Consider the following 11,450-nt stretch of genomic DNA (forward strand, 5'->3'; position numbering starts at 1 on the left):
GTAGTATTACAAAATAGGAATTCCTAGAACTGTTTAAATCACTTAACGGCAATTCTTCTCCCTACATGTAAGTTAATACTGTTTTTCCTTCATTATAGACCTATCTAAAATTTATTTCATGCCTGACATGTCAAGTTCTGCATTAGCAGCTTTATCATGGAAAAGACAAGTTCATACAACTAGACAGAAATTACCAGGAGGGAAAAAGATGCTAAACCTTTAAGTAATTATTACATATAAATAATCCATGAGTTCACTTACCTTAGAATATCATTGTAAAGCTTACTACTTTCCCATTTTTAAAGTACAATTAAAAGTTATGTATTGTTGCCAGGCATGGTGGTGCACACCATGTGCTTCAGGAGGCTGAGACAAGAAGTTCTCAGATTTAAGGGCAACCGTGGCAACTCAGTAAGACTCTGCTACAAACTAAAAAATTAAAAGGGTGGGGGTGTAGCTCAATGATAGCTCTGAGTTCAATCCCCAATACCAGGGAGAAAAAAAAAAGTTATAAATTGTTGAATAACTTGTCTAGGGTATTATTCCATTTTAACATTTAAGGGACTTAAAGATATTTAAAATTTCATAAATATTTTTGTGAACCAGTCATAATGAAAAGATAAATCCATATAGCTCAAAAGTCCAAACTCTTTTTCACTTACAACACAAAGTCCGTCCATACATGGTGTGATCCTGTTTCTGTGCCACATTTAATGGTGCAAACTTGGGTTACTGGTCTTCTTTTAAACAATTCACTAAGTAAACATGTAAAACATGACCATAGGAAATATTTTCCAATTTTCAAACAGGATACAGACCAATTAAAATTTGTAAGCTAGACTTGCACAGTGGGATTTCATCAGTCCCATCCAACCTAGGACTTATATATATATATCCTCTAAAACACTGATTCTAAACATGTAGTCACCAAACCAGCAGATAAAGCATCACCTGGGGATTTGTGAAAGTTCCACGACAATCCTTCTGAATCAGAAACTGGAATGGGACTCAAAAATTCATTTTACCAAAATTTTTTGGTGATTATAATGCATGCTAAAATTTCAGCACATCCTAGAGAAGACTGACAGAGTCTAGTTTTAGGATTCCTTATTTAATTATTTTCGGTTGTTTTCAACTTTTCCAAACATATCAAACAAATTCTTCTTATCTCCAAAAACTTAATTTTAATTGATTTTCATTGATTTATACAATCAATAAAACTTTTTGAACACAAAAACAATGGATTCAACATTATACACTTGTGATTATGTTAACTATAAATGTCTTTCTTACCCAAGTTTTCAATAGCAAGGCTAATATTTAAACTAATATAATTTGGAAGGTTTCATCTTCCTTTGAGTAACAGACCAATATATTTTTTCCAATATCTCTCTAGCCAAGTCTATTCAATTCATTTAAAGTATTCATTTTCCATACAATTTTAAATTTAAGTAAGCTTATCCATGAAATGATTTATTCAATTACCTGTATATATAACTTTTCTTTCCTGGCATTCAAGAAGAGATCTTTTCCTGTGCTTTATTTTTTCCCGAAATCTTACTGTTATCACTATGTTTGAATCACCAGCACCATAATTCTGTTCAGGAAAAGATTTGGTTTCCACAAGGTTTCCAAACTTCTTATTGACAAAATGATGGACAGCTTTTCTGTGGTCTTTGTTTATATCAGGTTTAAAGGTAAATTTGGAATTCTCTTTCTTTGCATCCAAATATTTAAAAAAGCCACGTGCTTCTTCTTCGGATACCAAATGACAAAGTTCTTTATACTCAAGATTTGGTTTTATAATAATTTCACTGTTTTTTCCTATAGTTATTAAGAAAGGGAATTTCTGCCTAATAGCACTGTGTAAATTAGCCCTTTGGTTTTTGTCAAGGATCCTGCCTAATGAGAATTCAGGAGATGGTCCAATTAGCTCAGTTTCTGAATTCCACCTCTCTCTTATATCACAGGCAAACTGATTCAGTAACTCATTTGTTTTTTCATCTAAAACGAAGCTTAATACATCAGCTTTTTCTTCTTCACACTTGGAAGTTCTGTCACTGATGGTATCTTCTTTTTCTGAATCGGGCTGATGATTCTGGTCACCATCAGAGCACTTAGACAAAGTATTAAGTTCTTGGTAACTTCCACCTTCAAAGGACAACTTTGAAAATCTAATTTGGCTTTTTGGAAAAATTTTTACCTCAGGTATTTTACTAATTGCATTAATTGGTTCATCAATGGCTTTATCAACTAACTGTCCTTGTTCATCAATCTCAATAACAATAAAGTCGCCTGGTGAGCTTTTTATAGTACCCTGAAATCCAATGTGTTCATTGATGAAACACAAAGAACTAAACCTGATTCCAAAATCTGTATCCTCTTCCATTTCTTAAGTAATAATGTCTACAAAAGAAACAAAAAGACAATTAGTTAGCAGAAAAAGAAGTTGTGGCTAACAAAAAAGGAAAAGGTTAGCAAGATCTACATAGTTCTATCTTCCTTTCAATCCTGAGTCCTCTTAAATGACATTAACGACTATAGATCATGTGTACTTTACTCGTTTTTGGTATAACTACTAATTTATAAATTGATTATTTACTCTAGGTTTCTGCCTATTATCCAGAATTAAAAAGATCAATTTCAAGCTTACCTAAAAAATATTATATGTAGGTCCACAAAGAAAAGACAAGTACGTAAGACGGTTGTACATTGATTTGTCCAATTCCATCTCTGGAGCCTAAAACTTCCAACTAATTCCATAGAAGTGGTGGCTAGGTTTATATATTAGAAGTTAAAACATGAGAGGGGACAAGATCTAAATAAATAAATAAATAAATAAAAGTCAAAACTGATGGCTTAAGGAAGTTCTAAATGCCACCTTGCTGAGTTTATATTTCATGGGAGGTTTAGGTTTAGTCCTGGACTTTAGACTTCCCTACAGCTATTAAGATAGGTATAAAAATCTGAGGTTGATTCAGAGGAAAATTGCAACCATATCCTTGGCATCATAGAAAAGAAACCCTTACAGAGTTTTCTTGGAGCAGTAGACAAGAGAATAGTTCTCTGAGAACACCTTCACTTAGTAGGCATACAATCCACTGCTACCATAACCCATAACCCATGGAGCTGTTGGAAAGATAAATTGTCCAGGGGCCTCATTACTTAGTTTTTGTTACTCATACTATTCAGATAATTTATCATCATATGGACCTTCATCCCATTTCTACAATATATTGTACTAAACTGGACCAATTGAGCAAAACCACTTCCCTTCTCAGTTCTTTCCATTGTGCTATGCAGAAATCACAGCAAATTCTCTATATCCCAATTTCCTAGGAATGTAAAAGGATTTATGTATTTTCCTTAATTCCTTAGTTTCCTGCAAGTCCCTTCTATTTCTTGCCCTTATTAAAACCTGGCTATTTCCCCAAGTTCCTTCTTCAATAGTCCTCTCAAGTGAAGTGGTTTTTTGTTTGTTTGTTTTTTCAATACTCATCTAGCTGAGGGACCTGGAGATTGTACTGTTTGCCACTGATCTTCCCTACCATCTCTCCCTCTACCTCCAAAAATTCCAATTCCATTGCAGATCATACCATCAGGCATTATCCTCCTCTCTCTCCTAATGACTCTTCTTTATTCAATGATAACTACTGACTCACAATATTCATATCCAGCATGACCTCTTGATCACAGATATGGATCATTCATTTAATTTCTTGGTCTCTCAGTTCCTCAATTTCATCCTCAAGCTCTCACCTCCACTTTATTTTGTTATCTCTTCTTATGGTTACAACTTTGACTTTCTCACCAACAAAATCTACACCAACTGTAAGGATATGACTCTCTGATCATTCTCACTATCCTTCCATTACCATTACTTTAAATATGTCCATCCCCCAAATTCTCAAGACATTGTGAAGGCCTCTACACCCTGCTGATGCATCCAGCCTACTGTAGTCTATACTCGATGTAGTATTCAGAATGTTGTTTTAAAAGGTAAATCATATCACAACTCTGTTTAAAACACTCTTATTCCATTTATAACAAAGTTCAAATTATTTGTTCTGGCTTTCAAAGACATCTTACCTTTTTTCTCCAAACTCATCTTGCACCTTTACCTCATTACACACTATACGAAAGTTATACAGATTTCTTCACTACCTTCATAACTGTTCCTGCTACTTAAATTTGTCCTTAATCATATAACGAGATCATTTAGGATTCACATTCTGAGAGGTTTATCCTGATGGATAATCTATAGTAATATACAAATTATTCTTTCACAAAATCCTATTTAATTTCTCCATATCATTTCTAGCTAAAGTTCTCTTTATTATTTACTATGTCCCCAAACCTAATATCAACTCCATATGAAAAGAATTGTCTGCCTTATGCACTGATTAACCCACGTTTAGAATAGCATCAAGCACACAGTAGGTCTGTGATCAATACTGATTGCTAAATGAAACACCTAATACAAAATAAGAGATTTAAGAATGAAAAGGAAGAAAGGGGTGACTTTTGCCTAGGATAATCAGGAGGCACAATGCAAGAAGTGGACATCTAAGTCCCTGAAATAATCCAAAAGATAGAAACATGGCAGAGACATCATAAGTAGTGTACAAACAAAATATGCAATGTGTTAGAGAAAAATAGCCCAGATGCAGAGCAGATGGGGGAGAGGGTAGGGCAGACTTTGATTCAGTTTTGGAAAAAACAGCTAGATTAAGGCCAGACTATGAAAAGACGTCAAATGGCTTGTCAAAGATTGCACCTTCACTGGATGACCACAGGAGGTGTTTGAGTAGGGAAAAAAAAACACAATCCAAAAGGACATTTGTCTAAGATGACTTAGAGGGAACTGAGTAGGCTGCATCTGATGGAGTAAGAGTTGGGGAAAGAAACAAGGGGTCCACAGCTGTAGGAACTGGCCCTGGAAGAATGATTTTTTTCTTTCCCCACGGGAAGGAAAAAGATTTGAAAACTTTCTAAGCTGATGAAATAGAAAAAACGAGAGGGGGCTGTAATGACGAGGGAATTCCAGCCAAGCGTTTTAGTGAAAGAGTGGAAGCAAACTTGAGGGTGGAAAGGGAGCCCACGTGGAGTTAAGCAGAAATAGGCAGTGTTCCCAAGCAGCGGTCTGCTGAGAAGAGTGGGGGTCCGAGGGCAGTTTGGCCTTTCCATGGTTTGAGTGTTAGAAACAGAGAACGGCAGCTCCTCTGCCTTCATCCTCTTCAGTCGCCCAGGCCTGTGAAACTCCCACAGAAGCCACCCTCCGCAGAACTACGGCCTCGAGCGGCGATGCCTTCACATCCAAACATCCTCCATCCGCTGACACTGACTTTCTTCTCCCACCTCTGCCCCACCAGTCCCAAGGCGAGACGCCGGCCACGTCGCCCTGTCCTTGGGGACAAAGGGTAGGAATCCTCAATCCCGACCTGGTCATGGACACATACAGGTCCTCCACGTGGCGCCAGAAGCTCGCACCCGTGTACCTCCAGGTGAAGGCATTCCTCTGCACGCTGTGCGCATGTCCGGGAAGCTTTTGATTTTTCAGTCTCTGACGAAGGCATATTTAAAGGGACAGACTCAACCCTTAGATACTGGATCTTCGCAGGACATGGAGTTTCTCCAGTCGTGGAGCCGCCTAGAGGTAACTAGAGGAATCAGGGGGCGTGGTCTTAACGGTGGCACCGCCCCGTTCCGGCGCTTCCGGGTGCGCGGCGTTCAGCTGCTCGCTGGGCTTGTCTGTGCGGGGTCAGCGCCTCATACCTGACTCCCAGGCAGGTAAGGGATTCCCCGCCTGTCTGTCTCCATGGAATGTTGTGTGAGGTCCACACCTTGGTCTCTTTGCTCACGCAAATCGCCTTACCATCAAAGTCAAAAAAGTTAGGAAGTAGGCTGCATGGACAGCTTTCGTCGACTTGGTGGGTCCCAGGGGATCAAAAAGTTCGTCAAACCAGAGGCTGAACCTGAGGCATGGAGGGGCGGCACCCAGCCCTTTTGTCGGCTCAGACTTACCTCAAGTTTCTCAGCTTCCAGGGAGTGTGTTCCCGAGCCGGTTTATCAGAGGAAGTTTGTCTTCCTCAGAACCAGGAAGTTAAAGTCAGCACCCACGGAGATGCCCGTGGCGTGGGAAGTAGTCGTAGCCTCCACGGGATTCTCATCGGCTCGTTTCTCTGGCTTTCAAGATTCCAGTGAGAAAGTGAGAGGCATTGTAGGGTCAGATAAATACATTACCAGACTTGGAGCATACCTGACGACTCGGAAGCAAAAAGAGGAGACAAAAGGATGAAAAGCAAACCCTGAGAAAGTATTTTTTAGCCTTTGAGAACAGAAACAGTGCTAATGGTGCCTCAAAAACCTGCCTGCCCTAGGCACCTTAAAAGCAGAGGATTTTAAAATCTGCCTTTTTCTCTTCTGGGAGTAATCCTTGTAGAATTGTAGAAGTCTGTTGGGAAGTTCAGACTTTTATTCTTCTGTTTCGTTCTAAACATTCATTGGAAGTTTGATTTCTACCTGTCCAAACTGACTTCCAGATCTTCCAGGTCAAACTTGCTGCTTCCAGTCTTCATTTCAGTACATGTCAGGATACTTGTACAAGTTCAAAAACTTTGGGGCCATCTTCTCGCTCCCCTTATCAACACACAAGATTCTGCTGGCTCTTCCTCAGAATATACACAGCATCCTGGGACTTCTGCACTTTTCTGCTCTAACCCACTAGTCCAGTCGCCAGCATTCCCGTGAGATTGTTGGCACACTCTCCTAATTTGTCTCTTCCTGCTTCTGTGTCCCTCAGTCATTTGCTTGTTGCCTGACTTCTCTATTAGAATAAGTTTCAGTTCATTCTTAATTTTCACCCCTAAATTGCCCTAGAAGCTTTGTTTCCAGGAGCTTTCCAGCACAGACTCTCAGTAAATATTTGATGAATGAATGATAGTATATGTTTTTAAATATACCCCAAGCATTTTCAATTACTTATGATAAAGTTAAGTCAGTATTTGGAAAAAGATATATTTTATTTAACAGTACAACACCACCACATATCCCAGTTTGAAAAAGGCTGCCCTGTAGAATTTCATATTTCTAGAAGGTATCAGCTTTTGTATATAGCGATGATATTGAAGTTTTTAAAAATAAACATTAATGACTATCTGGCATATTTTGCTAAGAACACATAAGAGCAAATAATGTATTTAGAAGGGTTACAAATATATTAAAAAGTACTGTGCTTGATCAAATAAGACTGCCAGCATCTACTGGCAGCTATAGTCTCAGATCTACTTTTTGTACCCTACCAGGAGCCCCTCACCACTATTCTGAAATTGAGCTTAAATATAATTCTGGCACATTAGATTTAAAAGCAATATGTTATGTAATAAATTATGTCAGTAAATAATTATTCCCAGAGCCATGCAACCCCAAAGTCCATCTTCCCCCAACCTGTAATACATTCTCTCCCTCTTATCACAGTCTTAAATTATATTAATTCATTTAACAAAAACGATTTGAAGTCTGTTTGGGACCCAGTACTTTTTCTGTTTGAGAATGGGCATAGAATGGAAAGGCATTGAATTTCACACGCAGACACCAATTTTAGCATATTGCCACCTCACCTTATATATATGTCCACATTGTCTTATTTGAAAATATGAATGTTTTTCTTTACCATTAAAATTAGTTATATGAGAAAATGATCATGAAAGTATTTATTTATTCATTTTTAAGCAATATATCCTGTAACCACTTCTATTAATCCAGAGTATACACAAGTAAATCTTAAGTTCAAAAAAGATGACACTTTTTAGTTTTTCTGCAGTTTTTTTTAATTATCAAAAAGCCATAAAAGCAAAATGAAAATAAAATCACTTTAGAATATGTAGAAGGAAATGAGAGGGAGGGGCGTATGAAAAATGGTGGAATGAGACAGACATCATTACCCTATGTACATGTATGATTACACAAATGGTATGAATCTACATTGTGTACAACCATAGAAAGGAAATGATGTACCCCAGTTGTGTACAATGAATCAAAATGTAGTCTGTAAAAAATTAAAAGCTAAATAAAAAAATTTTAAAAAATAGAAAAAAAAATCATCAAGAGATAACCACTGTTAATATTTTAGTTTATGTTCTTCCAAATATGTGGTTGGGGTGGTATGAAAATGTGTTTAAAGTAAAATTTTAAATTCTGAAATGTAGAACCTCTGGGCATTTAGCTGTGGAGGAGTTGTTGAAAGGCCTTGCTTTTCCTGGTGTCCCTATACCATCACCTCTGCTAGAAATCTGGATGCAGAAAAGCTACAGAATTTACTCATGACCCTGAGATAGCCTGTTTTAGTTCTCAATTCCCTGCATTTTAGCTATAATGTTTGGGATTATTAAGCATTTCTACCTTTCTAGCTTTGTCGGTCACGTATTTCTTACAGAGAGAAATCTGGATAAATAAGGAAAAATAACTTGAAAATTGTATAATCTATAAGTAGATGGGTTTTCTTAATTTAAAAAAATCAGCCTTTCATTCAACACAAATGTTTTCTGTAGCTGCTAAAGTAAATTTGGTTGAATTCCTACCCAAAAGAATACTCTAGCAGGGAAGACAGAAACACAAACAATAAAATATAATAATTATTTTATATTGGAATGACCAGGTGACATTTTGGAGCAAAAGATTTTATTTTCAGGGAAAGCCAATACTACCTTCTGAGTTGGACTCAGAGGGCTAGCTGTCATTTACCAGATGGCTTTTAAGGTGCTTGGAATTTTACTTTACTTAGCCCTAGATGACCTCTGTCCTACTTCATAGAGAAAATGACATTGTGTGGGAACTCTCTCTCTCTACTTCTCTCTTTCTAGAAACAGAGGAAGAGATTTCCTTCCGCTCATCACTGACCTTTTCATCTGTACTCTATTCACTATTTCATTTGTATCAACAACCTGCTTAAGCCTTAAACTGTTAAACCAGCAGTTCTCAAAGCGTGAGGAGGGGTCCCTGAAAATCTTTCAGGAAGTCTCTAAGGTCCAAATCACATATGGATAAAAGATTCATTGAGTTAGTGGGTTTTAATGTGTAGTGTTCGTTGATAACAACTTCAGATTCCACATCACAGCTTCTTTTCCTTCCACTCCCTTCCCCTGTTTCTCTTCTTCCCTTCATAGATATACATCTTAGAAAATCTATTTTTACCACTCATTCACTGTTCACTATAACTGTTCTTAAGTTACCAGTGACCTTTGGGTTTCCAAATCTTACATACCTATTAGTATTTATTTGCCTCTCTAGATTTTTAGAATGGGGACCAACCAATCCCCATTCTAGAAATCTAATATGGTACTGTCCTGATTTTTGGTTTTTGCCTCCATATCAAGTACTTTCTAAAGTTCTTTTATTTCATTCCTTCCCATTCTATATATTGCTAATAGGCAACTTCATTTAAAGACCCTGTCTCTAAATAAAATATAAAATAGGGCTGTGGATGTGGCTCAGTGGTCAAGTGCCCCTGAATTCAATTCCCAGTACTAACCCCCAAAAAAGTGACAAAATTGTCTTAGTTACTTAAAGGATTAAATGAAATACATTATTTACCTAGTAAGGTAATCAGCAATAATTTGTTCATTCCTAATATATGCACAGAACACCAATATCTACAATTTGCAAGTCACTAGGTATATATTAATGAATAAAATCAGCTTGGTCCCCAAACTCATGAAGCTTAAAGTCTAATGAGGCAGACAGATAGTAAACAAGTAACAACTAATATATGTACTGAGGAAAGATAACTAGGTAGAGGGCAGGTAAACCTATTTAGATGTGGTAGTCAAGGGAGGACAAAGAGAAGAAGTGAGTACTGACCTGGAAGCCTATAATACAGAGACTTTGCTTTTTACTCTAGTTTTTGAATTTTGTACCCTATGAATGTATTTTGTACTCTGGAAATAATGTTGTTTTGTATTTTCAAGAAAAAAAAATAGAGGGAATCAAAAATAATTGACAAAAGAATATCTGTTTGTCTTGATTAATTGGAAGGAAAGATCACCACCTACTAAGAATGAGGGACATGGAGAAAAGTAAAAGCCATATAGAGAGGTAAAAGTATGGAATAGTCACTAAGGACAATGAGAAAAGAAAAGCGAAAGATTCATACCAACATTGAAAACCCAGTTGAAAGGGAGTTATCGTAAATATGTGTTCACACCAGTCTTTCCATTATCTAGTTCTCTACAGCTGTATTCTACAGCTCTGGTAGACGAGTAAACTTATGAGACTTCTTTCTGGCTTCAGCTCTTCAGAGTGAAGTAATAGGAGAAAAAGGGGATTGAGGAAATAAAGGTTCTGTTTGGAGAAAAGTTGAAATAGCAAACCACATATTTTGGCTTAGTAGGGAATGAATTGTGGTAAGGCAGATCTCAGGAACTCGAAACATGTGAAGGGGATCCGGCTTGGTAGTGCTGGCATGTAAGCCCAGCCATTAGGGTATGTTGAGGCAGGAGGATCCTAAGTTGGAAGTCAGTATCAGAAACTTAGGGACACCCTGTCTCAAAATGAAACAATAAAAAGAACCAGGGATGTAGCTCAGTGATAAAGTGTCGCTGACTTCAATCCTCAGTACTGGGGGATACAGGAGAATGAAGGGGTCAATTAATCAAGACAAACAGATATTCTTCTGTCAATTTTTTTTACTAACAAAGTAGGTGGATGAACCATATCTTTTGTGTGTGTGTGTGTTGGTATGTATGTGGTACTGGAGATTGAACACACGGGTACTACACCACTGAGCAACATCCTCAACCCTTTTAATTTTTTTTTTATTTTGAGACAGGATGTCAGTAAGTTGCCCAGGGTGGCCTCCCTCCTGCTATTCTAAGTTGCCAAGCTTGTCCTTGAATTTGTACTCCTCATCTCAGCGTCCTGAGTCATTAGGATTACAAACAAGTGCCACCACAACCATCTGGATCACATCTTTTAATGCTATAAAATTATTTCAGTATATTTACTTTTTACTTTTACCAAAGAGTATTGCATGTATTTTAATAGTTAAGTACTGATAGAGAAAATCATCTTTTAAATGGAACAGTAAATAGATTCGATTCCCAAACATGCTCACGGGAGTTTTTCAGATAAAGTTAAACCTTTTGCTGCATTGTATAAATTTCACTTGCAAATATCAGTATCAGAAAAAAGCCCTTCAATTTTTATTGATATGTATAGGTGGAAAAATAAGGCAAAACCAGAGGACAACTTGACAAATGCATTTCAATTTGAATTTCTTCATAGGACATCAACTAGTTGACTTTGGAGTGTTGCTTTATTGTATTATGATCCGTTGCCAACATTTCATGCATTATAGCAAAGTAAGATATATGAGCTCACAGATGTCACCTCCAAAACTACTGTAAAATTTTAATGAGAATTTCTTCATATTTCAGGAATAGAAGATGAACAAA

At 37.1% G+C, this 11,450-nt stretch overlaps 1 protein-coding gene across 5 annotated transcripts in view; it reads right to left on the reverse strand.

Moving 5' to 3' along the window:
- Positions 1-5,541, reverse strand: part of LOC306660885 (pseudouridylate synthase PUS7L-like) — a 37,866-nt gene extending 32,325 nt beyond the window's left edge. For 2 of the 5 annotated variants that reach the window (XM_079139579.1, XM_079139575.1), the window contains exons 1-2: positions 5,442-5,541; positions 1,486-2,406 (exon numbers count right to left, since the gene is read on the reverse strand). In XM_079139579.1, the coding sequence (XP_078995705.1) occupies positions 1,486-2,389 (904 nt within the window). In that variant the 5' untranslated portion in view covers positions 2,390-2,406; positions 5,442-5,541. The other 3 variants (XM_079139577.1, XM_079139576.1, XM_079139578.1) reach the window with 3 other exon arrangements.
- Between the last annotated feature and the right edge of the window lie 5,909 nt (positions 5,542-11,450).

The sequence above is a fragment of the Sciurus vulgaris genome (assembly GCF_902686455.1).
Source record: "Sciurus vulgaris genome assembly, chromosome: 5".
Lineage (NCBI taxonomy): Eukaryota > Metazoa > Chordata > Mammalia > Rodentia > Sciuridae > Sciurus > Sciurus vulgaris.